General features: G+C 38.5%; 1 protein-coding gene across 10 annotated transcripts in view; it reads left to right on the top strand.

The window, feature by feature from the left end:
• The window catches only part of ATXN7L1 (ataxin 7 like 1), a 114658-nt gene that overhangs the window by 67850 nt on the left and 19304 nt on the right, over positions 1-27504 (top strand). For 4 of the 10 annotated variants that reach the window (XM_040594468.1, XM_040594466.1, XM_040594467.1 and 1 more), the window contains 4 exons: positions 15391-15613; positions 20930-21213; positions 26151-26233; positions 27085-27341. In XM_040594468.1, the coding sequence (XP_040450402.1) occupies positions 15391-15613; positions 20930-21213; positions 26151-26233; positions 27085-27341 (847 nt within the window). Of the gene's footprint in view, positions 1-2827; positions 2935-8446; positions 8650-8987; positions 9078-9115; positions 9441-9493; positions 10098-11992; positions 12251-15390; positions 15614-20929; positions 21214-26150; positions 26234-27084; positions 27342-27504 lie in introns of those variants that run through there. The other 6 variants (XM_040594473.1, XM_040594471.1, XM_040594472.1 and 3 more) reach the window with 6 other exon arrangements.

The raw sequence follows: 27504 nt of genomic DNA, 5'->3' as shown, positions 1-27504 counted from the left end.
AAATAGTGCAAACTGCATCTGATTACATTGGTAATAGGTAGTAGTTTAGAATTATATAATTCACATGGTCTTTCTTTAATTTGATTAATAACATGACAGTGGTAGCAAAGCAGTTTAAACACAGTGTGCCACTGTAATGGGAAACTGCTGACTCTTGAATTAGAAGCTGTCAACTTTTTTATGGACTCTTTTATATATATTCCATAGAGCTTTTCAAATAAAGAACAAGGCAATTGTTGAGCATTTGCTTTTGGAAGCTTTGATATGGTTCTAGATATGTACGTTTAAATGAAAAGGAAATGAGTACTTTCATGATACTGAACTATTCTTTACATATATTTGATTTCTCTCAGAGGAAAAGAGGGAGAGGGATTACCTGCAATCTCTAAGGGCTATATAGTATCAGGTTTAATGTCAGCATTACTGCTTTACCTCTGCTATGCTGTAGTATGAATTACAGCTGAATTATTTGCTGTGTGCATGGATTACAGCCTCCCTCTATTTGTACTAATGAACTTAGAAGGAGAAAAACTGAAAGTTCTGTATCTCCATTACATTATTTTTTAAATGGTTATAACTATGAAATCTAAGTAACACCAGAGTTTTCAGGGGAAAAAAGAAAACCTGCTTATTTACCTGAAACCAGTGGTATGTGATAGATGTGTTAGCTCTCTAAATTTGGCTGTTAAATGAGCTCTGATTTCTGTGAAGATGAAAATGTCCTGAGGTATCTGACCAGTATTGCTTTATATTTAATTAAAATACAAAAGCAGTATAGAATAATTTGTGTTAAACTCGCTGTGTAACAGATTTTGACAGGTAATTATGAAGAAGACAGAAGTCATATAAAAGTAGTCCATATCACTACAGTATTTAATAATTTTACGGTTAACCAAAGGGGGGGGGGGCATGGAAGATTTGTGCCTGGTAACCTGGTATAAAATAATTAAAAAGAGAGAGAGATCCCTGATACAGGATGAATCAGGGTTGCTTGCAAAAGCAGATTCTGTAAGCCTATTTCAATATACTGAATCCACGAGGCTGCATCTGGGTGCAGCAATACATGCTGTATTTGCAGGACGAGAGCAGCCTATTCTAGGAAGCAGTTGCTGAAAGACTCAAGCTTATATTATGCAGTGTGCCTGGTCTCTATGCCTACACTGTAATTCAGCCATAGATTAATACCAGGTTGAAGCCAAAGGTAAGCCAGGAATGTTTTGAAAGGGAGGAAGAGCAGAAATAGAATTTGTGTATCTGATCTGTGGTACGACCGCAGCCGTAACACATGAGGCCTGATGCCAGCTGCCATGCTTTGCTCTGGGGCCTTCAGGACATAAAATTTCACTGTCTTTTTGCAAGCGCCGCCTCTGAAGTTCTCTGAAAGTCTTTCACGGTCTGTTGCTAATCAGGTTCCTGGCTAGGATTGATACCTTGAGGTGGGGGGAGCAGTAATGTAGCAGGAAGTTTATAACTGCAGTTCACGTGTATGTGCTTGACAGACAGGCAGCCAATTTACTTGGAAGTTACAGGCTGAAATTTGCTGTGGCAGTGGCCCCCAGGAAGGGGAAATATATTGGGTGTCTTTCCTCAAACCTTCTATCAACTGAGACTTTCAACAGGACAGTGAGGTAGTGCAGTGGTTTTGCATTTATGGTCTTTCCTAGTTTGATGGGGCTTAGCGGGGGAAGGAGGGGAGTGTTGACCTAATTTTGTTACAGTAGATAAGAGGTGAAAACTTCTAAACCTTTGGTTGATTTGACTTGTTGAATGTTTAATAGTCTTTTGCTCCTGGTTGTTTACAGTAATTGAGCCCTTTCGCTTCTAGTGCTTGTGCTGCTGTCCTCATTTAGTATGTATTCCAAGATAAATACCATACAGCAGACCTGCAAATACTCTACAGCAGAAGATATGTTTCTGGTTTTGTTTGCCGAATGTTACACCTTCCAAAACATGTTATCCACTAACACTGAGAATAAACTTCATGTCCTAAGATGAAACAGTGGAGAAAGACTATAAACCTCTAACTTCCACTGCTGCCACCTTTTAGGCAATAGCCATTTAGGAATCTGAAATGTAAGGAGAAATAATAACTAAAACTGCTAGAGTTCTCTGATAAGTAATACCTATCACAGTGAAATTTGGTTTTGAACTATTATTTTTCTTGAATTACTTGTTTTTCAGACCTTAAGCAACCTGGGAAATCAAAGCATTTGGGGCTAGGGAGGAAGAAAGGAGGGGTAATAAGGTTGTAGCGTTTGGACCTGCAGATTTCCTCGAGTGTTCTGTTGGGATATGTCTGCCTCATCCTGCGCTTTGTGACCCTTCATTTCTTGCTGTCACTCGAAACTACTTGAGCAGTTCTCTGCTACGCATTGTGCTCTTCATTGTAAATAAACCTTTTTCTCTCAGTATTTAGATACAGTAGGCAAATCCCAGGGGTGATAGTTCAGGCATGGTTAGTTTTGGTTCACTTGTTAGCCATTGCTGGTTAAATCTGCTGTACTGTCTAGCTACCAATTGGCAGACTCAGCAAAAAGCTTTAGAAGAGACTTGCTCTGTGATCCATTTGCCAAATAGAGAGTTTAGTTCCTCCTCTGTAATCAAGCTGGAGTCAGCTGATTATAGCTGAGATTTTTCATGCCAGTATCCTTTTCGTTGTCCTTTCCCTGCCTCTTTGGTCAAGTGACTCCCATTGCTGGAAGAAAATAAACTGAATCTCAAACTCCTCCAATTTAGAAGTATCTCTTGTTATCTTTAAACAGTAGGATTTCTATCAACTATAGCAGCAGCAGTCTGATGAGGAGGGACAACTTCCAGAAGAGTCTAAAGAGCATAAAGTCTCTTCTGGAGTTTGCTATCTCCTGACAGATGGAAAAAGGTTTCAGCCCTTCAGCATGAACACAGATACTCTGATTCAGAGGAAGCAATTGGCAGGTATGAAATACAATGTTGGATTTTTTTCCATTTCCCTCCCTGTCTACCTTTTTATTTCACTGTCAGTTTCACTTTTGGCATTGTGGCCAGGAAAACAGCTTCAAGCTGGATTGGTATTGTCTGTTGCTGTGTTTTCCTTACAGTTAGGAAAGCACTTGTGTTTTAAGCTTTCCCTTATTTAGAATATCTGGTTTAAATGACTTAACTGTAACACATAATCTCAAGTGACCTCACAGCCCAGTACCTCTGCACGGAGGCCATCCCAGCTGTATTTGGGTTTATTAGTGTTTGCCATGCTGGCTGGTGCCTGGCTCCTGCGTTGTGGTCACAAGTATCTTGTGCTTGTCTGCACCGAGCTCCCCAGCTCCCTGACGTCCAGGCAGAGGACGCAGCCCTGACGGAGCATGGCAGGAATGTATGCAGCCAGCTCGGGCTTGACACTGTGCCTGAGTTAATAAAAATTCTTGGGACCCAAAGCACGGAGGCAACGCTGCAAGGCAGCAGCTTGTCTCGAGCCAGTTGCCATTTTCACCAGTGCTCTTGCCTTTGGAAATGCCATACAGACACAACTGAAGAGCCTTATTTTAGGTTTTAAAAGAAGGACTTCAGTCTTAATGCTGAAAAAAAGCTGTTGCATAATTTCTGGACCCATGCTGTCCCTAGAAGTATAGGAACATTTGCACCGAGCTGCACCTAGGCTAATGAGCCCAGCTGGAACTGATTTGTTTCTGCATCTCTGGTACAGATAATCTGACCATGGATAATTGAGTGTTGACTCTATAAATAACCCACTTTGAAATCCTTGTCTTAAAATTGTTTTATCTTCTTCCTGTTTGCTTCCAGTCTTACTCTCTCTGTAATCATTTCTTGGCTGACCAAAGGCTACTCTCATCTCTTGACAAACAGATGTACTATTCACTCTTCCCACCTGAAATGGCATGTTACACCAAGCATGGGTGAAGCCAGGTTCTAGCACACTACAAAAAGCCAGCTAAGCCCTGGTAGGAAATAACCATCCTAATATGTTTTACTTATGCTCCAATTGACTCTGGTGGTTTAAATAAAAAACCACTGATACATGTCAAACATTTGATACCTTGGAAAGTTGTTTATTGCATGCTTGTTCTCAAGAACATATCTCATAGTTGCATATCTCATAGTTAAGTGTCTTCAGGTAAAACTGATACCTTCATATGGACTTGCTTGCAAGTTGGACTTCTAATGATCTTGGTTTGTTTGCTTACTGTCAGTGTTAAAACTCACAAGAATTCTTCTGAGTTGAGCTGTGCCTGGTTTAAATGAGAACTGAGGGTTTTCCCCCAATGAGCTTATGTAAGTAATTATAGAAAGTAATTAGAGTGCCTCATAGGAAAAAATATCCTGTGTCATCACCTGATGAGAATCTACACATCTATTTTTTTCCTAAAAGCTGTTTGTTTTTTTTTTTTTAAATATAATATGTGTGTGCTTCTGAGAAGTTGCATAGGAAGTCGGAACCACCTGCACAGGGTGACAGCTTGTTCAAGGCATTGGAAGTGGTAGGAGGGAAAGCTGTGCCACAGTGCGGTTCATGCACCTTTGTAGGTAGTTGTAATGGAAATCTTGTGTCTCCCCTGTGCCACTTCTGCCACACTGATTCATGACGGAGGCAGCATAAGTGGGTTAGCAAACTTGGAATGTCTTAAATTCAGATCTGCACTCTAATCACTGTGTGGCCTCGGAAAACACCTTTCTTCACACACTGACCATGCTTCACAACATTTTGGAAGTCTCAATTTGTTATTAATTTTATAGTAGATTGAAAAAACTGAGTAAAGGGCCATTTGAAAGAAAACTTCTATATAGGTAAAACAGACATTTAAAATTGTAAGTATAAAACACTCCCCTGCAGGGAGCGAAGGGAAAGCTTTTACAGTTTATCCAAAACAAGTAACTTGTAATACATTCATATTTGTTACAGCGAGGAATGGTTAAGAGGTGCATTCAGAGGCAGAACATGAAGTAGTTAACACTTGGACTCTCAGATGTTGATTTGCATCAATTTCATTCATGTGCAGTTAGGTCCAAGTCTCTTTATTTTGCACAGTTAGAAGTCATAAATGATGCAAGTTAAAGTAGAAACTGTCTTTCTAGATCTTAAGTTGCATGTAAATATAGAACTAAAGAGATTTTTAAGGGAGAAGAAAAGGTAAAAAATGCTGTATAAACCCAGTTCTGTATTTGGGTGTGTCCTTCGGTGTTGTCTGTTCAGTTTTGTTGTGTAGAAGGTTCAGCTTGGTGGTTTGTTTGTAGGAGCTGGAAACATGAACAGGTGACCTCTGCAGAAATTATTTTGCACATCTGCTTTGGAGGGTGTGTATTAGGGGGTTATCGCTTGTGGGTATTCCTGCAGCATTCTAAATAATAGATTTTATTATCTATGGCAAATAATGTGCATGAAAGATGAGTGAGCTGATTTATTTAAAATGTCTGGATTGAGGAAATATTCTGCACTGACAGTTATGCTGCTTTTGTAGCAGGGTTTGATAAAGCAAATTGAACTTAAATACAAGCTCATTCAATTTTCAAAACAAAACAGTGTCCTTTGTTGGGCAGATCTTTTGGGTTACCTGGATTTTCAAAAGATGTCAGAATAGTCCAAGGGGATTAATTTGATGCCTGGGAATATCCATGAGAAGTGGCCAATACAGAAAAAGCAAGTAAAAAAAATTATATAGAAATTTTAACTTGAGTTTCCTGAAATAATTATTGTAACAATGTTACTAGTAGTAGTAGTAATAATAATAGCAATAAGGCTTATGTGATTATACCAATTTTGTCTAAGAATTTTTAACTCTTTGTTGATTTGGTCCAAAAATACGAAGTTTCAGCAATCTTGTGAAAATTAGCAACTGTGAAGAGACACCCTAACTAATGTGCCCCAGGGGAACAGTATTTCTTGTGGCAGTAGCATGCTTGTACTGACAGTTGTTACATATATACCTACAGACCAGACAAAGCTTATGCTGTCTCTTTCTTTGGGGGGTGGGGGGGGTGGGGCGGAGTGGAGCAAAAAACTGGAAACAGGGTGAAATGGGGAGGGTGCTGGGGGGGCAGTGAAACTCAGGTTAACAGAGATGGAGCAAATTTAGGGATCAAACCCACGGGTTTTTAGAAAAACATTTTCCATTATTTCTGAGCTTAGAAAACAGCTTGTTAAGAAATACATTGTTTTACCAGATGCTTGTTTTGGAACCTAAGCAACAGTTAGAGCTGAAAAAGCCAGAAGGTTTAAACAATAGATCGTATAAAAGTCCTGCAAAGCTATTATTCTGGGCTGATTTCAGTAAAGTTGCTGGTTTTGTACAAGTTTCTTCTAAGGAATGATGAAACGAGCTGATGATGTGTTATCTTGATATTGAATAAAATCTGACATGATACTATGCACAAAAACAGATTGAGAACTTAAGTCTCCTAAAATCGGTAGCTTGTTTTCTCCGAGTTGTGGTACAGCATTGTTTTTTGCCAAATCACCTCAACAGTCCCACCTCACTCTTCTATGGCTTATCTTTTCTTATCTGTAAAAAAAAAAGAAAAAAAGAAAAGAAAAGAAAAAGAAAAAAAAAGGAAAAAAGCAGTTATATCTGTTTGGATTAAGTAAAGCTTTAAAGAAGTATAAGTTTTCTGTAATAGTTTTATGATTGATAAGGGGAAACATCCAGTGAGTTCCTAAACCAATAATATGCACGAATTACTTTTGTTACTGTGTTGTAAATATTGTTAAAGATGGAAATAGAGATACAGTGAAATATTTTACTTGGTAAGTATAAGTAAATAAAAATATGTATCATCAGATGACCTTGAATGTGAAAGATCTCCCTGAGGCCAGAGGGAACAGGCCTTTTTGTTACACAGTATGTGAGAGGATGGCAATGCTAAATTTTCCCCTTTGTGTCTGGGTATTTGGAGGAATGAATAGGTGAGTTGCTTTTAAATTTATATAATTGATAAACTAGAGTGCTGTTCCTCTTGTAGTTCAGTGTTAAATGTGAAGATGCTTTTTTTTCTTACATCCAACAAATAGCCAAATAAAAAAATTCACATTATAAAGCCACCCACAAAATTCTGAGTTGTCAGTGGTGTTTACCTTTGCTTGAAGGGAAGTACCGTTGCTTGATTGCTAGAAATATTTTGGCATTCACCTAATGTATCTGCCCTAATTTTAGGGCTGATAATATTCTTTGCTGTGAGAACAAAAATGGAGGAAATACCATTACCACTGGTCAGCGGGTAGTAAGATACCAGTGCAGAGGAACCCGTGCAAAAGCATAGTGAGGGTTGGCCTTGTGGTATAAGCCCTGGACACGAGTTATGGGATGGTATTGACCTCAGACACTCCCAGACACATCAGAGTGGCTCACTAGTTTCATGATGGACAACCAGAGCATCTCCTCCAGCAGAAAGGGAAATTTCTGTGCTTAAGCTTTCCTTGCTTTGCTTTGGTGGAGTGTCACTCAAGAAAGGGTGTACCTGGGATTTGCTTGCTCTGTTACTTCGTTTTTGCCCAGGGATTTTTGGCATTGCTGAGCAGAGAAATGTGTATGACTTATAGTTGAAAATTGTTAGTTTTTCTGCAGTAGCAGTGCATCAGGTGGCAAACGCCGATTACACATGTGGAATTGTGTCATTACATGAATTGATGAATTCCTACTTAAATCTCAAACTCTTTTTTTTTTTTTAAATCAAGTTAATACCCTATATCCCCTTCTATAGCTGAAGAAACAGGCCTTGACATCCAAGTTAAATCTAGGTCTTCCAGCTCAGTGATGTGAAGACTGACATTGTCACCAGGGCAAGGTATTCACTCTTCCATCATTTTCCTGTCTCTCTGATACATCAGTGATACTTTGGAGCTTTGTCTTTAGATCTCAAAATCCTTCCAAAAGAAGCAGACAAGTACCCAGCAGCTTCATTTTACATTTAGTGTAATTTATCACACTATTTGAAGCATATTTTTGCCGTGCTGGATTTCCGTTTGACCCTTTGGTGGTGGGTTTTTTTTTTTGTCTACCGAAGAGGAATGGAGGTATTTTGGGAAATGCTGACTGTGTGGCTTTTTATGGAATTCAGCCATTTTTAAAAGTAATTTAGTGACATTCTAGAGATTATTCCTCCTGTCTCTCATAATTACCCTGTCAAATGCCAAGTTATCCCATAAATAAAAGATTTTTCAGGAAAACAGCAGGTTCATCCTACTGTGTTAAATACAAGTGCCCTCCTCCTTTCCTGAATCAAGAGAGAAAAAAAATAATGCAGTGTCTTCCTCTAAATATACACTTGTGTGTTTTGCTGCTTTTAATTTTGTACTTTGTTCATTTCTGCAGTTACTTGAGTTGTATCAACGATTATTAAAAAAAAAAAAAAAAACCACACCACTGCAGCCGTTTTCAGCTCTTGTTGTTCTTGGCACGGGATCAGTTCTGGTGTCCAACTGGTAGGACCTGAAACTTGGTGCTTAACAAGTGCCTGTAGTCAAAACAGTTGGTGTGTGCAAGCGCTGATCTGGTATTTGCTGCAGCAGGTCATCTGCCTGATTTTTTACCGTGTGCAGAATACCTAATCACGTTGCTGTGTTTCTCTGACGGCATCTGTGGCAATGTGAATCGTTTCACGTTCCAAAAGTACATGTTTACAGTCGTCGTAGAATCAGATTAAGTTGGCAGCCTGCTCTTCTCTGTAAGTGGCTCAGTTTACATTTCTTCTTCTAGCAGGATGTTTTGCATAATTTTGCTGGTCCTACTCACTTGTAGACTTTGTGAAATGGAGACTCATTTTAGTGGGTTTATGTCAGAAAGCAAAGCTTGTGTTTATTGTAAATAAACACCAGCAGAACAGTGGTTATTTTAGCACTTGATAATTTCCCAATTATGTCATTTGACCTGGAATGAAGCTTGCAATTGTCGAGCTGCATTTTATGCAGCGGATCAGTCTGGGGGTTTGAGCTGGCAGTTTATTTCCTTTGTCAGTTTACAAGAAGTATCAAAATGAAACCGACTGTGCTGTTTCCTTTCCAGTGCGCAGCGCAAGAAGGGTGGAACGGTTTGCAGATATTATTTCCAAACTTTTTCAGCTGGAATTGGAATAGTGTTTTGTCAAAAAAGCTGGTAAAGTTATCCTTCGGTCTTGCAATGTTATGCTGTAGTTTGCTAGCATTGAATCCAAGTTTATTTTTGCTTAACCTCACGTACTGGGTTTTGTTAGAGTTTTTCAGACTGTGGCTGCAAAATGAAAGTGCTTACAAGGTGTTTATGAACTCTTGTTATGAACCAGCTGCCAGTTACTGCAGGATGACACATTTCTGCAAGCAGTCTAAGTTGTTCAGTTTTCTGGTCGCTGGCTGTCGCTTTTCGGGCATGTGTGGGTTTTTTTCTGTTTTGGTTTTATTAGAATTTATGCCAAGTACATTTGCAAACTTTGAACTGGGATCAGTACAAGGTGGCAGGTTTCACTTACTATTTACTGAAATTGTAAGTATACATTGCTCAATGTTGCATAGTGAAGGGCTGTGCAACAAAACACCTCAGGATGTACTGTAAATAGAAAAACTGTAATTTGCGCATAGGTGGTGTATGGAGTTACCATAAGTAACATCTTCATGAACAGGACTGTGGTATGTTACTGGAAGAGAATCACGTTGTGGATGAGATGCTAAATTTCATTACCATCTGCTTAAATATTGTAAAATGGAGAATAACAAACAGTATTCATATTGTGTTAAGGGCAGTCGGATCAGTTACTTTATGCTATTTTAAGTAAAAGGGCTATGAACTCAAGGATTATGATGAACACAAGCTTAAAAAGAGTTCTATTATTTCTGTAAATGTAATGTTTACTAACAGCAAATAACATTTTTACCTTTCTGGGGTTTAGCAATTATTTTTGTTTGGTTTTGCCAAGTGCAATACCAGGCTATAATCCATAACAATACGTCTCTGGGTGATTTGTGGGTCAACCTAAAATTGATTTTTGCTTTAGGCCTCTTGTACGCAGGAAGTCGGATCGTGCTGAACGAGAGTAATGTTTCAAAATGACTGGTGCTGACAAAGTTCTACTGTTTCTCTTCTGACAACGTTAGAGGGATTTTTTTCTTTTGTTTCAGCTACTAAATTACTGAAAAACCAAAGGTATATCTTTCTCTACGCTCAAGCTGTATCATGACTTTTCTCCTTTGCAGTCTTCTGTGTCTCACCGACGGAGAAGACACTAACTGTGAGCAAAATCTGTTCACTTGATTTGATCAAGTTTGAGTAGCGCATGTTGGGTAAGAATGGATGTAAGTGAGATATACTAAGAAATGTTTTTTGTTTGCAGTCTAGATTAGAGATACCTGCAGTTTCAGGATCATATAAAGATCTTTTTGGGTACAAAACTACTGCAATCCACCTGGAAACACACAGTTGGCATATTTTACAGGCAGCATTATTTACTATTGTGTCTTTGTAAGGTTTGCTGTGAGTTAAGGGAAGTGCCTGATCTTGTGTAAGAGAGTCAAGGCAAAAATACGAAAAGAGGCTTTCTACTCGGAATGTGGGTTTGCCTTTCTTTTCCCACATGCTGTGCTTGTGGCTCTGGAGCTCATGTTGCCTCTCTATTGCTTTGCTTTTTTGCTTATGATTAGAAGGAGATGTGGCGTTTCCTGCAAAACAGCTGCTAGTATTCCCTGGTGACCTGTCAGAGAGGATTCAGTGGAATTACAGATTCAAAAGCAGACCTAGAGGACTTTGGCAGCTGCAGCAGAGGTTTTGGGGAAAGGTGGGGGGGTTGCATTGTGTATGATGCAGGAAGGAGGATTAGAAATGGAGTACAAGGGCATGGGAGAGAAGCTCTGGAGATTCAGGGACTGTTAAGTCTCCAACAACATAAGGACTTCACATCTACAAACAATTCAGATTTGGCTGAGAAAGTTGGACTATATCCATGTTTCCATAGGACGTGGAGAATCTCCTGGAATAGTTTAAGATTGTTCGCAATGCTACTGATGCAGAGTTTGCAATGTGCGTTAGCATGGTATGTAGCGTTGGGCTTTTAGGCTCTTGCACAAACTAGAAAAAATAACAGATATTGATCTGAAATTGATTCTTCAGAAAGTGCAGTTAATTCCATGAGAGAGTGTTAAACTTTCCTCTGAGATTAATGTCATTAATACATTAACTGGTTGACAGCAGAAGTCACATGTTGCTTGTCCCTTGCTGCAACGGCTGCCCTAAGACAGCTGAGCGGTTGCAGAAGGATTAATGCAGTAATGAGGATTGTAACTTTGCTTGTGTTCGCTCTGCTCTTGGATTTGACAGCAGCTGCTATTTAGAAACAAAACAGAGTATGTGTTTTTATTTATGTGGAGTGTAAACATCCATTTGGAAGTATTTAAATGAATCAGAAAAGTTCTTTTTCATATTTTAAGCTTCAGCACACATTCATAGTGTTGCAGGCTTCTGCATAAACTGATATGCTTGTAGAATTTAGGTTAGTATCTTGTAAGTGATAACTGGTTTTCTAGTTGCCTTGCTGGCTTTTTATGTTTTTCAGGGGCCCAGATTTTCATTCTACTTCAGGTTCATTTATGTCCAGTAACTATGCCACTTCTGTACGTGAACAGGGACAGCCGATGTCTACAGCTGTGTGTGTACAAGTTCACCTGCCCTGCTAGATCTAATCTGTCTACACATGAAATGCAAACAAGTGTAGAAATTTTTACACAGATGGCTGGCTGTCTTCTGAATGTGTTAGTATGTGAATACCTAATTTTATAACAAGTATTTGATGTGCAAATGTCTTTCATTCACATATTAATTTATTACATAGGCTATACAATAGCAGATTTCTATATTCTGTGTAAGTCCTTGTATATATGTAAAATATGAATAGACAAATAAGTAGAAATTTAAAAAAATAATAAAAGTGACCAGGAAATTCGGTTTGATAGAGGATCACCACCACCCTGGTTTAAGCAGCCAATTTTGACAGCTGACAGCCTTCTTGCTTTGTCATATATTCCCATTATTTCTTTTTGAAACTTATTGCCAATGTTTAAAGCCGATTCACTACCACATACGTAGTAAGGAAGGAGGAAGCAAGAGGCAACCTAATAGTTCTTGAGAAGGAATATATCAATATTTATTTACGAGTTACGCCCCCACCAGTGAGATTTGTCTATAAGTTTTCACAGCTTCAGCAGGTTTGACTTCCTCCGGCTGTGCTTGCCCAGCTCAAACAGTGGTTTTCTGCCTCCTTGGAGGGAGTTACGCTTCCGGTTCTCCACTGTGGCCCTACCTGCAAGGTATTACTGCCATCTTCTCCTGCTGACACTGAAGTGATGTTAACATGTGACTGAACATGCAGACTTTACCCATCTGAGCAGTGTCTGAGAGCACTGATGGTTGTGTGGCGCTGGCTATTTACATCCTTCCTCCTGTTACGACTTTACAGTGGTCATAATTTCCATTTCGCTTCTAGGAAATTTCAAGAGAAGCTGGGTAATGCTGATAATTCTCAAATATGTATCAGACACTGTCTAAAAGGTAGAAGCTTTCTGTAGCCATCTTTTGGGGGAAGAGGGGAGTTTCAGGAGGTAAACGGAAACACCAAATAGTGCAGTTGGTTCTGACACGAGAATGACCACCAATCTGACACACTCAGATAAAATAAGTAATCTTGTAATCTTTTCCTTTCCTATCTTTTAAGTAAACATTTATTTAAAGTAGTGGGACGCACTTTATTATATTATCATATCCCAACACTGCCTCTTCCACCATTTTCTATGTTACAGTAAAAAATACAAAGTTAATATACTGGTTTGCTCTTGGAAGTTAATAAATTGGGAAAGCTATCTAGGGAAAAGCACCAAATTCTTTAGCTTGACTAAAACTCCAGTGTAAAGAGACTGTGAAGAAATAACTTGCTATGGCATGTGATACTTAGATGACTTTAAACTATAATTTTAGATGGTCAGTATCTTGAACATCCATCTTTCCAGAAGATTAATTTTGATAAGAGTAGTGTATTTTACTTCCAGATATATCCATAGGAATGACATCGGTGACCACAGTTTAGTAGAAGGCAGTCAGTCTTGAGAAAACCAGCCGCTAGCTGATGTGAAGATTGGTGTAATTAATCCTGAATTTATATAATTTGTGTATGGAAATCATGCTTTTTCCCAAGTTTCTTGTTGTATACAGCTTGGTTTTGTTGGTTACGTTGCAGTTCCTTTTTATCAGTCCCCAAGTAATTAATGGGAAAGTTACAAATTTTTATTAAGCTAATTTAAATCAAGTAGTTGCTGAGAAGGTTGGCGAATCCTGAAACAGTGACTGTTATTTAATGAAATGGATACTCTTTGAGTGGATCTCTGCATTTCAGAGGCAGATGCGTAGCTTACATAGTTGTTGCCACAGATGTGAGGTGAAATGAATGTAAATTAACTGCATCCTGCAAAGGACTTTTAAAGGCAGAGGCTGCACACTAAGGTGTGTGTTGGGGTGAAAACTGGCAAACGACAGGTGGCATTTGGGGGGTGAAGGGAGACACTTTCTATTTTAAAAAAATTAAGACCGTTTTGTTCTTTAGTTGCAGGAGAATCTAGAGGGAATTTCAGCATTTGTAATTAAAGCTGTGAATATGAAGATGCAGAAGTTCATGACCTTTAATAGAAAATGCCTTTATTTAGTCATTGGAGATAGAAACAGCTTGAAATATTCTTTAAATTTTTTTTAAGTATTTCTCTTTGTTCTTGAGGTATTCGCCTATTGCAAATTAATCATGGATGAATCCTTCTGCTACTGGCAAGTTTTTACTTGTGAGGATGCCAGACAAATTGTCATGTTTTGATTCTCTGTGGGAAAATTTTTCTTAGTTATCCTTGAAATATCAAACTAGCGAGCACAGGGTTGATGATGTAAATACAAAATCTTCCCTTGCAGCAGCAGGTTACTGTTGCTTCCTTAACCTGCTGTTGGCTGACGGGGCAAGGCTGTGCAAGTGCAGAGAGTAGCACCCACTTGGATTCTTCAAGTTAAGCGCTGAAGGCTTTAGATGAGGAAAAATTGCTGCGTGTTGAAGGAGAAACTCCAGCTTGTCCGAAGTTCTCAGTCCGTGATGACATTGCACTTGCTACGTTTGACTACTGTGTCAGTACCAGAGGTACCTGGCTGATCCCTGCTGCCGTGGAGGCTCTTAGTGCCAGGGCGGCCGCAAGCCGGAGTCAGCTGCTGCTGAGCCATGGCCCTGCTGACTGGAAAATTCCTCTTCCCCCAGGCTGCCCGTGCTGCCTGCTGCCTCTGGGGGTAGCACTGGAGTGAAGGGATTGGGGAAAGAGTGTTCCCACAAGTGGGGGGGAACAGGACTGTTAAGGATTTATAGCACCCCTCAGCCAAAACCAATTCCTGTCTCTTGTAATATTTTGTAGTTGTGCCTAAGTTCCCAGCACCAAGCCTGTTGTTTGCAGCACGCTGTGATCTAGCGGCTGGCCAAGAACCAGCACTTTTCCCCTGGAGAAGTATATAATTCGTAAAGTATGGCCAAATACCTTCTTAAAGCAATCTTTTTATTTAACAATATCAGGGATGGGACGTTCAAATTTGAACAAATAATAATAATAATAACCAAACGCAAGCAATTTTACTGAAGTCTGTCTGTCCTGAAGCCTATTCTCCTGTTACAGGGTCAGCATGGCCTTGCTTTTTGCAGTACTTAAGAGGTGTCTCATGTGAGCGTGAGCAGTGCTTACACGAGGGCCTGACCTCTAAAGTTTGTAACTGATACAGAAACTTCTGCTTTTTTGCACTTGCTATTTGCTCTCTGTCGAAAAAATTAAACTTTCACCTTGATTGGAGCCTGGAGATAGCCTCCAAGCTACGAACCAGGCAGAGCCTGCCTCTCTGGAAGGACTGGGAGAAGCAGACCTTTCGCTACTTCTCAGTCTTCTGGTTGTTTTCCATATAGCTTCCCATATAGCCATAAAGGAAACTGCCCAATAACCGGCTCACATGAATTCATCATAAACCATTATAGAAGCAATCTGATGTCTGTCACAGAGTATTTCACCAAGTCATTTGAGCTGTTGTTACATACTGTCCTCTTTCTTCTTTACATGAAAGAGCTGGGATACCTAGTGTACCTCACACAGATGCTGGTAGTTGCTAATCACATAAAAAAAATGGTTTGAGATTTCTTGGTGAAATTTTCTGGTAGATTACTAGCATTTATTTTACCAGGTTTTACATTTTTCAGAGCACTTTGCAGAGTTAATTTTGTTTAATTCCAGTTTGGTTTGATTGTAATTCACAACAGCAATGAACTGGTGTTCTTCGGAGTGATGAAATCATTGTAACTAGCATAGAGAGGAACAGTTTCCTCTTCTCTGACTTTTTTTTTTTCTTTTGCCTATGAAATGCTGTAAAGCTTATTATTTTTCCATTACAGAACGAAGACACGGTTCAATGTGTAAACCTTCCCCTTCTCCAGCTTCTCCAGCCTGCAATTCCAGGACATCCCTCGTACAGATGAAACCGAAATCCTGTATCAGCGGCCATAACCCTGTCAGCAGCAACTCAAAGCCATTCAAAACGCCCAAAGACAATCTACTTACCTCCAGCAGCAAACAGCACACAGTCTTTCCTTCAAAAGTATCACGGGATAAACCATGGTGAGTACCAAAATAATAGTCACAAAGATGTTGGCATTTAAAAAATGATAAGTATTTCTATGTATAGTTCACAATCATAAAAAAATCCATATTCTTATCTAACCTAAGTTGACACTTTAAGCCTCTATGCTTCCTAAGGGAGGAAACAGGGATGTTTTAAATAAAAAAATATATATAGGAAGAGGAAAAAGGACTGGATTACTTTTCTGATGTTTCGGCAAGTTTCTGCTTTTCAAAAATGCATATAGCGAGTGAGATATTGACCCAGTTTGCTGTCTTTAAGGTCCATCTTCCATTACAGTATCAGCCCTTAAAACTGATGCTTTTAAACAGTAGGATAATTTTTGCAGAATTCTTAATCCTGGGTTAACTGATGGTTATGAAAACTTACTGGTTATAGTCATTTCTCTTCAACAACAGCTGCTGTTGGAGTTCTTTCTGTATGTTGATATTGTTTGATGCCTTATAAGAAGACAGAAGAAAATTCTGGCTGCAAAAATCACTATTTTGGGGGCATCTTACATCATGTACTGTGATATATATATACATATAGGCTTTGAGACTGCCAGGCCCATCCTCCCGTGACTGTGATGATGGCAGCAAAGTTGCAAAAATGTAAATGAGAGCAGAACTGGGTCACTACTTTATCTCAAAAGAAACTGTTTTGTCTTTAGTTACCTACAGAAAAGATGCTTTGTGATTAGGTCACTAGGTTGGTGACTTGAGATCTGGGTTCAGTTCCTGGTTCTGCACAGGCTACTGTTACGCTTAAGTCTCCTCAGCCTCAGTTGCATGTCTGTGAACTTGAGATAGTAAGACTTCCTTCTTCTGAAGTTTTATCTGCTTACTGTGTAAAGATCTTTCCCTTTTATTAGTAATATCTACCATAAGAAGGTCATGATTTTAGGTAGAGTTTCTGAACACAACTCCCTTAAAGCAGCAAATAATCTATTGCAAACCATCCACTCCTGAGACAAAGCATAAACTCAAATTACGTTACAGTAATAGCTTCTATTTTCTGCTTGAAACATACAATTTCAAAGAGAGCAGCTTCTGCCTGGCTGTAGAATTTACCTTGCACCGGAACAAACTTGATCAAAATCTAATCTTCCTATAAATTTGAACCCACCATCTCTATAAGCATGATCAGCATTGTGGACAATAATGGTATATAATTTTGAAAATAGAAAATCTGGATGTTTACGTTACACACAGATGAGGTAGAGGCTCTTCTAGTTAAGGTGTGCCTCATTTATTATTTTAAGGAAAATTATTGACTGAATAGTGACTTTTTGGTCTTAATTGTTGCAGAGGAATTTTATATGAGAGGAATTTTTTTTTATAGTCTAACTAAAAGGAAAGCAGAAAGGACTTTGGAGTGTTAACATTATTGACTGTAAACCTGTTTCCCATCCTAGTGTTACAGACAGCAACTTACATATCCACATTTCAGCATACTAACTGAATCTATAAACGATATCTTCCGTTCTGGCAGCAGATGGCATTCTGTCAGTCAGGAAAAGCTGGAAGGGAGCAAAATAACTGAGCATTTCCACCAATCCCTTTTCCTATTATTGGGAACATCCCAAGTGTTTACTCATGATTAACGAGGTAGATTTAGCCATTGAAAACTCTTGTTTTAACTGCTCTGTTAATACTTTGGCAATGAATTATGTCATAGTTGTACCTGTGAATTACCCAATTCTTGCAGATCTGCTAGGAGGTAATACTGTGGCTGTGTTTACTAGTGGGGAAAAATGAGACACATGGTAGTTGAAGATACTATATTCATCACTAACAAATCACGAACAGGCTTAAGTGGAGATCAGTGAAACTGTCTTTCAAAATTTAGTGTTAAGTACCCTTAGATTACATAACTTGTTAAAGACTAAAATCAGCCTGATAATCATCACAGGTTAAATAGAGCTGACAGCTGTTACGGAAGAAAGTGTGTGTTCCTATTCCATTAGTGGATTATAATTTTTATTCAGAATTCTAGAAAATATTCAGCAGGTCTGGTTTTCTTAAAGGAGAAATTATTCAAAAGTGCAAATAGGATCATGTATCCAAGTGTGTTGTGGTTTACAAATTAGCTTAATTCAGGAATTGTCACTTGTAGTGATTGCTTCCCAAACCTGGAATAACCTTTGGACTTGCCCGATTCTTTCATACAGTATATCTTATAAATTTTAGCTGTTACAATTAGTAGTAGTATTTCAGCAATGGCTTCTGCAACAGCATGGCCCAGTAGATCTGTTATTATACCTGCCTTTATGTAGACCCAACTCCTCCATTGTTTAATTCATTGTAGTTTTGGTTGAGCCATCATGTTAAACATTGACCAAGTAGCTCTTTCTCTTCTTCACACCCTGTGTTGTTCTAAGATGTGCTGCAGAGGTTCAGGTTGCTCCTCAATGAATGCTGTAAAAAGCATGATCGGAATGATCAGATGAAAGAGATCTGGAACTGTTTCACTTCTGTAGCTGCTGTTTTAATACTTCTCTTCTTGTAGTTGGAATGTGAAGGATTATTGTGAATACATCATCCAGAAATATCTGTCAGCTCTGATTTTTTTTTTTTTTTTTCCCTACATCTCTCTAACATTGTTGCTATTAATACAGCAGTGCTTAGAGACTGGAGCAGTGCTGGAGCACTACTGCGCTGTGCACAAGATAAATGTAAACCATCATTTGCTGAAGCTTGCAGTTCAGGTAGTAAGAGGTATAGCAAAAGGGTAGAAAATAGAAGAAGGCAAAGACAGATCTTAGAAACTGGGCATGAAGATTTGTTCATATGTTTTTATGTAGTAAACTACTTGATCTACAGTAAAAAAAAATCTCCTATTTTCAGCAAACGTAATTGCCATCTGTTTAAAAGCAGAAAAAAAATAATTCCTACCCTAAGATATTATAATTTGTCTGTCATTTAACTTAATAAATTCAGAGCAGTTTAAAAAAGTAGAGGGTCTTCTGTCTTTCATAGCTCCGTGCTTGCATTCATTGAAATATTTGATGCAATTTTGGTTTTGTGAGTAAATTTTTTTTTTTTTTTTTTTTTTTTGCTTAGTTACTGGCCAGCAGTCTACATTTTACTGCAGTCGAATCTGTATTCTGACTAGCTGACTGTTGTGTTTGTGGTACCATTGGATATGGAAGTTTCATGTAATTTAGTTCCAGCTCCAAAATATGTCTTGGTGTCTCAGTCTTCTTTTTAGTTCTGTATACCTATGTTTATATCAAGGTTTGTACATTTTGTTATGTTAAAATACCCTTAGAACAAAGAGTAACAACTTGCCAGTATGGGAGGGTCTGCTCCAGCCACGTGTGCCACACTTCCTCGGCTCATCTTCAGCAGCTATGGAGAAACAGAGGTTTTGTAGTATCCCAGGAAGGTCAAGACTTGAGTTATTTTGGACCTGCTTCCGATGTTTCCCACGGGTGACCCATGCAGAATGCCATCTCAAAGTCATCTTTTTCTGGCTGTAGAAACTCCACACCTGTTAACCATTCTTTCCATAGGAAAATGCAGCAAAGGTGCCATTTTTTAGACACAAAAAAGGACTGAAATTATGCGAGACTTGTGAAAGAGGGGGAAGCCCCAAACCGTACAGTGATGTGCAGACAGGCAAATGTTGCCTGTCTTGGGACACTGACAATGGTGGGGTCCTGGCAAGCAACTCTGCTTACCTGAACTGCAACATGCCAGCGTGCCTAAGAATATAAACTGATTTAACAGCAGTTGTGTGTTTAACAAATGTCACGTGCATAACACACTTGTAGAAGCTCTGCACTACCATGTAGAATTACTGCAGTGATGTGCAGGAAGCAGACTGTACTTTCAGTACAGTTTGCTAAGGAGAAATTTTGCACTCCTTGTAAATACATTTAATTTTACCTTTAAGCGTATACATCAAGTTAAACCTTTAAGAGAATAATAGATTAAAGAATCCCCAAGTTTTAAGAAGTTTTTCTGTGTAGGACAGCCTCTTTGACAGCCACCTTTATGCTGGGGATTAAAATTACCGAGGTTACCTTAGTTGTGTGCAGTTCAGAAAGGAAAATACAGGAATACTGTTAAGCACACTCTCATGTTTCTAGATGAAGAATTTGTTTTACCTTTTAAACATCACCATTGCATTTTCATTTAAGAAAACTTGTGTTTCTTTTGATTGCTCAGTGTGGAATGATAGTCTGAAAATTGTCATTAGCATGATCTGTGTGTGAATTTGCTTATGAGGCAGACAGTCAACTATTTGGCAAAAGCAATTCTTCAGGCAGTGTATGGAAAGAACTGAATAAGTGAGATGTTTTCATTCGTGGCCTCCAATGAAAGGGACATTTGGGCTTAAAGCTCTGAGAATATAGGTTTTTAAATTAGTACTTTTTCTTTGGGCTTGTTTCAGTAAGAATGAGTGTATAATTTGTATGTTCTATATTAACAGGTAGTCACAAGACATCCAATTCTGGGGCAATTGAGTAGGTAAAAATCAGCTATTGTTGTCAGGTATTTCCTCATGCAGATAGGAGACGGAAATGTTGAAATAATGTTGGAATTGAAAATAATTTGTCTCAATCTTTTTTTGCTGCCAAATGAAGAAGGTAACATTTGTTAGTGTCACAAATATGCTGTGGTGGTAGTTAAGTTAGGAGAAGTTAGTGGAGACTTTATTCTGAAAAAGGCCAACTAAGCTAATAATGGTATTGGGAATTTTTATTTTTTAAGTTTGTAAGATTTTATTAAAAATACATTTTAGTAATGCTTGATTCATCAAGAATTTTAATACTTTTAAAGGTTCGCTTCACTGTTAAGATTTCTAGGCTTGAAAACTCTTCTCTCCTTGTTTCCAGAACTTGTATGTCATTCAGACACGTCTGATCAAATGAATTATTTTTGTGTTTGTTTAAAAATACTAGTATTCGTTAGAAAACTATTTTGTTATCATGGTGAGTTTAGTACAGCATACGCATACCTGCTATGTGCTTATGTTAAAGGTATGAGACTGTATGTGTAAGAGGGTATGTCTTGCTTAATAGCAAAAACTTATTTTGCTTATGAATAGTAGGGGATTGGATCTTAAAAAAATACAATGGTTCATTTTCATAATTCTCTACATTGCCAGGCTTTACAGATGCCTGATTTTGTAAGCATTTGATTGTACAAAAATAGGCAATAATGGTACTAACATTTTCATTTTGGTGTGATCTTAAGGTAGTGTAACTTGCATGGAAATTTTTATATCTGCAGAAGGGGATAAAGTAACTGTAAATCTTTGGTATAGAAAATATGATGAAGATTTTTTTTCCTTTGGTTTTGCAGCGTTCCTGTTCCAGTAGTCAGTCTAGAGAAAATTCCTAACCTAGTGAAGGCAGATGGTGCCAATGTTAAAATGAATTCTGCAACCACTACCACCATCACCTCCTCCTCAGCCTCTTCATCCACCATACCTGCTCCAACTTTGGTTAAATCTGGTTTGACATCCAAGTCAGTGCCACCATCACCAGAAAAGATTCTGAATGGCAAAGGAATTGTAGCTCCATCAATAGACAAGAAACACCAAAATGGCACTAAAAGCAGTAACAAGCCTTACAAAAGACTTTCAGGTGAGTGATGTAGTTAATCTTTTGAGGTGGTCCATCTGTCCTATAGCTCAGAAATAATGTACTAATAAAATGCTGTAGCCTGGTTTTGGTTTGTTTGGGGTTTTTTGTTTGGTTGGTTGGTTTTTATACTGTTAAGATGCCAGTTTGCACTTACAGGAAAAAAAAAGCTTTCACATTCTTAGCTTGTGTAAAATATTTTCAAAGTACGTATTCTGTTTAGCTTGAAATAAAAGTGTTTAATGCATTTCTTAACTGGTCAACAGGCCAAATACAAATTTTTAAGGAAGTAAATTCACTAAAACAGAAAGGCAGAAGGCTTCCTCAAGTCATTATGTCATTTGGGTCTGTTTACAATGAAAGAAAATGTGCCTTTGTTGGGTGGCTTCAGTATAGTCATGATCAGGTTGAACAGTTGAGGTTTAAGACATTGGATTATCCACAAAGTCGTGATTGTTTAAACAGTCTTTTTCTTGGATTTAAATACTAGAAAATTCTAAGAAGATACAGGAAATGCTGGGGAATTCTAAAAATCATAATTCCCCTCCACCCCTCTCCCTGTGTGATTCACACGAGTGAAGACGGTGGTAGCGTGGGGGATCTTAATCTTCCTCAGAAAGGTCAGGATGGTGGGGTTGGGGGGGTGACATTAAATGTGGAAATGCCCTGGATGGCCTTAGGCAGGGCAGTATCGGGGGATGTAGGTCCCTGTGCCACCGAAACATGGAACACCCCATCATGGGAGGGCAGAAGCTCCGTCAGAGAGGTTGCCTTCTATTGCAAGAATTATTTTCTATGGAGTTCCCCAGAGGTGACTCATGCCAGCTGTTGGGCAGTGAGTAGAGAATTTGCCCCCTAAAGCTCAAAACGTTTTTGTTCTGAATGAAAAGAAGCAAAGTGTTTTGAGGGATTGTATTTATTTATTTATTTTAAAGCAAAAGTAACTGACTCAACTTTACAGCTTCAGAAGCTGTGCGGGGTCTATTCATCAGCTGGCAGCACTTTGTGATTTGAGCAGGAACTTCTCGTGTGTACTGAAAGGCTAATTTTGCTAATGACAGCATGATCTGCATTAGATCGTCAGTTTGGCAGAAAGTTAGTTCATGTGATTTCTAAATGTGCACTAGTTATGAACCAAGTATAAGTTGTACAAGATAAATGCTTTCATTTCCAGTTAATGAGTGTGCCCTATTTTTTGACTGAATATCAGGTTTGTTTTTTTCATTTTCTCAAATTTGGCAGCTAGCCGATGGTACTGCTACCTTGGCTTCATTCCAGACCAGCGTGAGGTGTTTGCTAGGGCTGTGTGGGGTATGGAACAACGCCATTGCCTTAAAGGATTCAGGACACTGATTGCTTTCTTAACTAGTTAAAGCTGGCGTATAAGAAAACAGAACTGCTGTTCATTTATAGCATTCCACAAAATGAAAAGATATTACAAGAACGTAGCTGATACATACAAGAAAAGGCTTTTAAACCTTAGATTTCACTTGCTAAGATCAATTTGTTATTCTAATAAAACCTCTCTGTATTTCACAGTTCATTTAAAATACTGGTTTCTTTTCACCTATTGTTTGCTTTAGTGTTTAGATGCTTAATTTAGCTAATCAATTCTGAATTCGTACTTGGGCAATTGAAAATGTTACTGTTTGAGATACTTGTTTTCCTCACATCACCGTGTACCATGGCAGGGCTGTAGGTGATACTCATACCTTTCTTGTACAAGTGCTTGCTGGAATGTGTTCATAAAAGAGGTTCATTTCTGTAGGCCCTTCCTTCAGCTTGCTTGCTTTTTCTCTGGAGGTGACTCCATCGCTGTTCTGTCTCTAAGGTGTCACCTAGCCTTCTAGGCTAGGGAACGTTTCACTGGTGGAAATTTCTGCACAGGACTGTTTGAGCACTCCGATAGGTGTTAATGTACCTTTATATGGTTAAGAAATCCACAGAATTTACACTTTTGTTTTTTACAGCTCCTGTGTCACTACCAGATTTAGAGTCTGGTTAGTCTTGCTTCTACTGCCTCATGCATTGATGCAGCAATGCAATAATTTAGCAATGATGCAAATAGAAGTCCTGAGAGCACTGTAGATGAATTGCCTGTAGATTGTGTGTCACTATGATGGATTCCTCTCCATTGTTATACAGGACTGTGCAAAGGCTGAGAAAAAGATCTTGGAAGGTCAATGAGATTATTATTTTAGATATCCTATAAATTTAATTCATTTCACATTAAAAGAATGAGACAGTGGATAAAGTTTTTAGGTTTCCCTCAGTCTGCTGCTGTGGATCTGTACAGCTGTTAATTTTTGAAGCTCCTTAATAAATCTGGCCAGTTTACATCTGTTTTCTTTTATTTATAGCAACCACCACTCTCTCTCACACCATTTCCCTGACTGTGGCTGAAGTTTGGGTTTTTTTCTTTGCTGAGAGCTGGTGGTTGTTTGGGTGATGAATGAACCTGCCCTCTTTTCAGGAGCACTGTCGTTGGTGAGAGAGGAAACAGCCTGTGGAACCACAAAAGACAGCCTGTAGCTGCCCAGCATAAGTGGATCAGTGTTTTCTAGTAGCAAACTGAAAAAAAAAAAAAAAAATTCTCTAAATCTTCCCTAGTTGTTCTTCTCTTTGGGGTGAAGTTAAAGAATGCAGATGCCCAGTTTACACCAAGAATGTCTGTTGGGTTGCAAACAAGAGTTTGAGACCCTTCAGTTTTGACCCTTCCTCCTCTTACAGTGAGGTTATAATGAATGCTTTTTACTCATCCACCAAACATGAAGAAGTGGGATTCATTCTGGAAAAGCAACTTTCTCAAGCTGTGGCTGTGCACAGGAGTTAGGGCTTCTCACACTGCACATTTCCTAGTACAGAGATAGTCAGAAACTGCATTTCGTTACTGATAAGCAGGTGATAATCTTCATTTAATGTGTTGCCCAAATCAGGCATGTCTGTACCTGGCAATTAGATGGTCACAATTTCTCTGGAACAGCCATGCACGCTTCAGCCAGAAGTGGTTCTCTGTTTGTTTAGTATTTTCTGTTTCTCAGGGAAAGCATGTTGTTTTTTTCAGTAGATGGTGGAGGCTTTCACTTTTTCTAACTGTAATTCCTTATGTTGATTTGACCACTGTATGTTATCCTAATAATTGGCTTTGTTATCATCAGTCCTGCAAGCCCTGCTTGGTTGGGACACCCTTCCTGACAAGGAGCAATCTGGATGCTCCTGAAGGGACCACTTTTGATTTTTGATCCCTGTTGGTCCAAAGCAGTCCTCACTCAGTAACTTTCAGAACACGTTCCACACCCTTATGATTACCCTCAGGATTTTTCATTTGAAGGTGTATCTTTAAGTCCATATAGCCTGTTTAGATTGGGGGTTAACTTGCGTTGAAGGTTTTTAGATGGGTGATTCAGGAAACTGTGATAGGAATAACATACACTCAAAAACTGGGAGTAGTTAACTCCTTTAGTTTGTGAACATGCCTTTTCATCCGTTAAGTAGAAAAGAATGTTTATTACATTTAGTCGTACACAGCTACTTTTCTGTTGTGCTGTAAAGGCCACAGAAACTGTAACTACTTGTGACAGATTTCAGTCCCATTGTAGATTTCACCAAAAAAAACCAGTGCCAACTGTTTTTTCCAAGCTCGCTTTTTGACATGTCTCTGCTAATAGGTCGGTAACATAACTGTTTAATGTTTGCTTTATCCTTTTTAAGTCCATATAGCAGAATACATAAAACTGCTAGTAACTGTGACATCTGGACGACAGTTGTTGTCTGATGTAGGCTGCTTGGACTCACGTTTCTTCTTCCAGCTGTTCTGCTTCCTGTGATGCTGTCATAACATTGTAACATAGCTGTGAATTGCTGTCTTCATCTTAGCTCTGATTTGTTTGTTGATAAAAATTTTTAGATCCTCAGCTTAAGTTGTATTTGAGTACAGGATGTTTGTTGTATCTGAATGTAACACCACTGTATAGTTAAAACAGGCTTTGGCAAATAGTTTATATTCCACTATCAAACAAAAGCAAACCAGGCTGCCAGTTAAAACATACAATGTCAAGGTACATAAAGATAATGGTAGATTTTTTTTTTGGTGGCATAAACTAAAAAGTGTATGTCCACAGTTTTGTTACAGCTCTGTAGTGCAAACTCTAAAATTATATTAACATAACCTAAAGGAGGTGATGGTATCTGTGCTATATAAATACTAAAATATTAATGAAAATGAAATATGAAAATATAGCATATTAAATATTAATGCACTTTTAATCATGAGTAGAACTCCTGTAAATGCCTTTTTTTCATAATCCCTGCAAACATTAAACTCCATGCCTCCATTCACTTAGGGAAATAAGAACTAATGTACATGGTATTCTTACAGAGATTTTGGGGACAGATTTTAGAGAAATTTTGTTTTTAAAATGTCACTAGTAATCTTGCGTTTGCTTTGAGACACCACGGGTTGTTTTTTTGAGTATGTCAAAGAAAGGTTGTTCAAAGCACTTGTGATATCTAGTTACCATGTGCCTGAGCCAGACGCAGACGCTGGGTTTGCAGATGCTGTGTTTCACAGCCTCAGAGGCGGCCAGCCTTACAGGGGGGTTGAACTCCTTGTGGGTCTTTATTTGGCTTGGTCCTGTGTTTGGGCCACTCTGAGTACAGCTCGGTAAGCAGACATATTTCTATGAAGTCTGTGACTGAAAGCCTGCTCTAAATAGTATGAAACATGCTGCGCTTTTTTTGTGCCTTTTTTTTTTTTTGTCCTTATAACTGTATGAGTTATGCACATGGCACTGTTACGGGGCGCTGGGGTTGGGATCAGTGGTTCCGGTTGAGCCTGGCTGAATTAAGCGCTATCAGGCAAAAATTATAGCTATTCTGTTTAAAATTTCTGTAATAATCTATTTTTTTCTCCTTTTTCTACCCACCCCCCCATCAAACAGAAAGAGAATTTGACCCAAATAAACACTGTGGAGTACTGGATCCTGAAACAAAGAAACCTTGCACAAGATCGCTCACCTGCAAGGTATTTTTCTTAGAAGATAAAATATCAGATGCTTTGTTATAGTTTAAATCCTACCACAGTAGTTTGAGAGGTCATACCTGCTCCTGTCTTACAGACAATGGGTATGGTATTCAGACGCTGTCTTCAGGTAATTCTTTTGAGTAATTCTGTTTCTTTGAATCAGAGCATCTGCATTATTCCACTGATATTTCTAAAAAGACTTTTTTTTCCGTGTCATTTTATTATGCAAAAAGCATTAACGTTTCATGTAGAAGCACAAGTGTTATTTTAAATGCTCCTTTTTTGGTTCACATGTGCAACAGTGTTGAAGTATAGTCAATTTTTAGTAAAAAATTCACATGATTTTTGTGTAATAAATTACTTGGGGGCTGCCCTTGTGATAGTAATGTCTCATGTCAAAAAGAAGCAGCAATGTAAGATGTTATAATGAACATTTGTACGTGTATGTGCTTCCTGTCAGTAGAGATGATCAGTTAAATACGCTTTAAAATGTATTCATGTTTTTCAAGCCAATGAAGTCACTTTTTCATTGTAAGTTAAGAGCTACAATGATGTTACTTCTTAGTATTTTAAAATTATTGGAATTATATTTTCTGTCTTGGAAAAGGTAAGTCAATAGACTCTTATTGTATGAAAACTGTTGCAAAAAGTAATTTTAGCCTTGATGTTGGCATTTTTTAAGAATGACTTCATAAATTATCAATGCTGGGATAACAGCTTTATTTCCATAACTGTGGCTAAAGTTGTTTGAAGTAGATTCTATCTTTTAGAGTTGTGGTGTATCGGAAGTATAGAGGACTCATAAACAATGTCATGCACACACAAATGCTTTTTAACCACCCTATTTTTAGACTCATTCACTTAATCATCGACGAGCAGTTCCAGGCCGTAAAAAACAGTTTGACATCCTTCTAGCTGAACACAAAGCTCGATCCAGGGAAAAAGAAGTTGCAAAAGACAAAGAGCATCCACCATCTGCAAGGGAAAGCTATCAGAGCCAGCCCACACCAGCACAAGACTCTCTGTCAGGATCTTCAGTGAACTCTGGGCAAGAATCTAAAGTAACATCTCCTGCAAAATCTAGACCACCAAATTCTGTACTTCCAAGGTAAGCAATTCGCCAGTGTGGAATGTTGCATTCTGATGGTACTGTAAGAAATGTCTTTAGTCTTTCCTGCAGCTCATTTTACAAGCATTCAGTTCCTCTTTAGGCAATTGCATGATAAAACATGTCCATAGAAGACAGATTATGCTTGTATTAACCTAAATCT

The sequence above is a fragment of the Falco naumanni genome, chromosome 5, assembly GCF_017639655.2.
Source record: "Falco naumanni isolate bFalNau1 chromosome 5, bFalNau1.pat, whole genome shotgun sequence".
NCBI lineage: Eukaryota > Metazoa > Chordata > Aves > Falconiformes > Falconidae > Falco > Falco naumanni.
The sequence above is the reverse complement of the archived record's forward strand: the minus strand, read 5'-3'. Positions and strand labels throughout refer to the sequence as shown.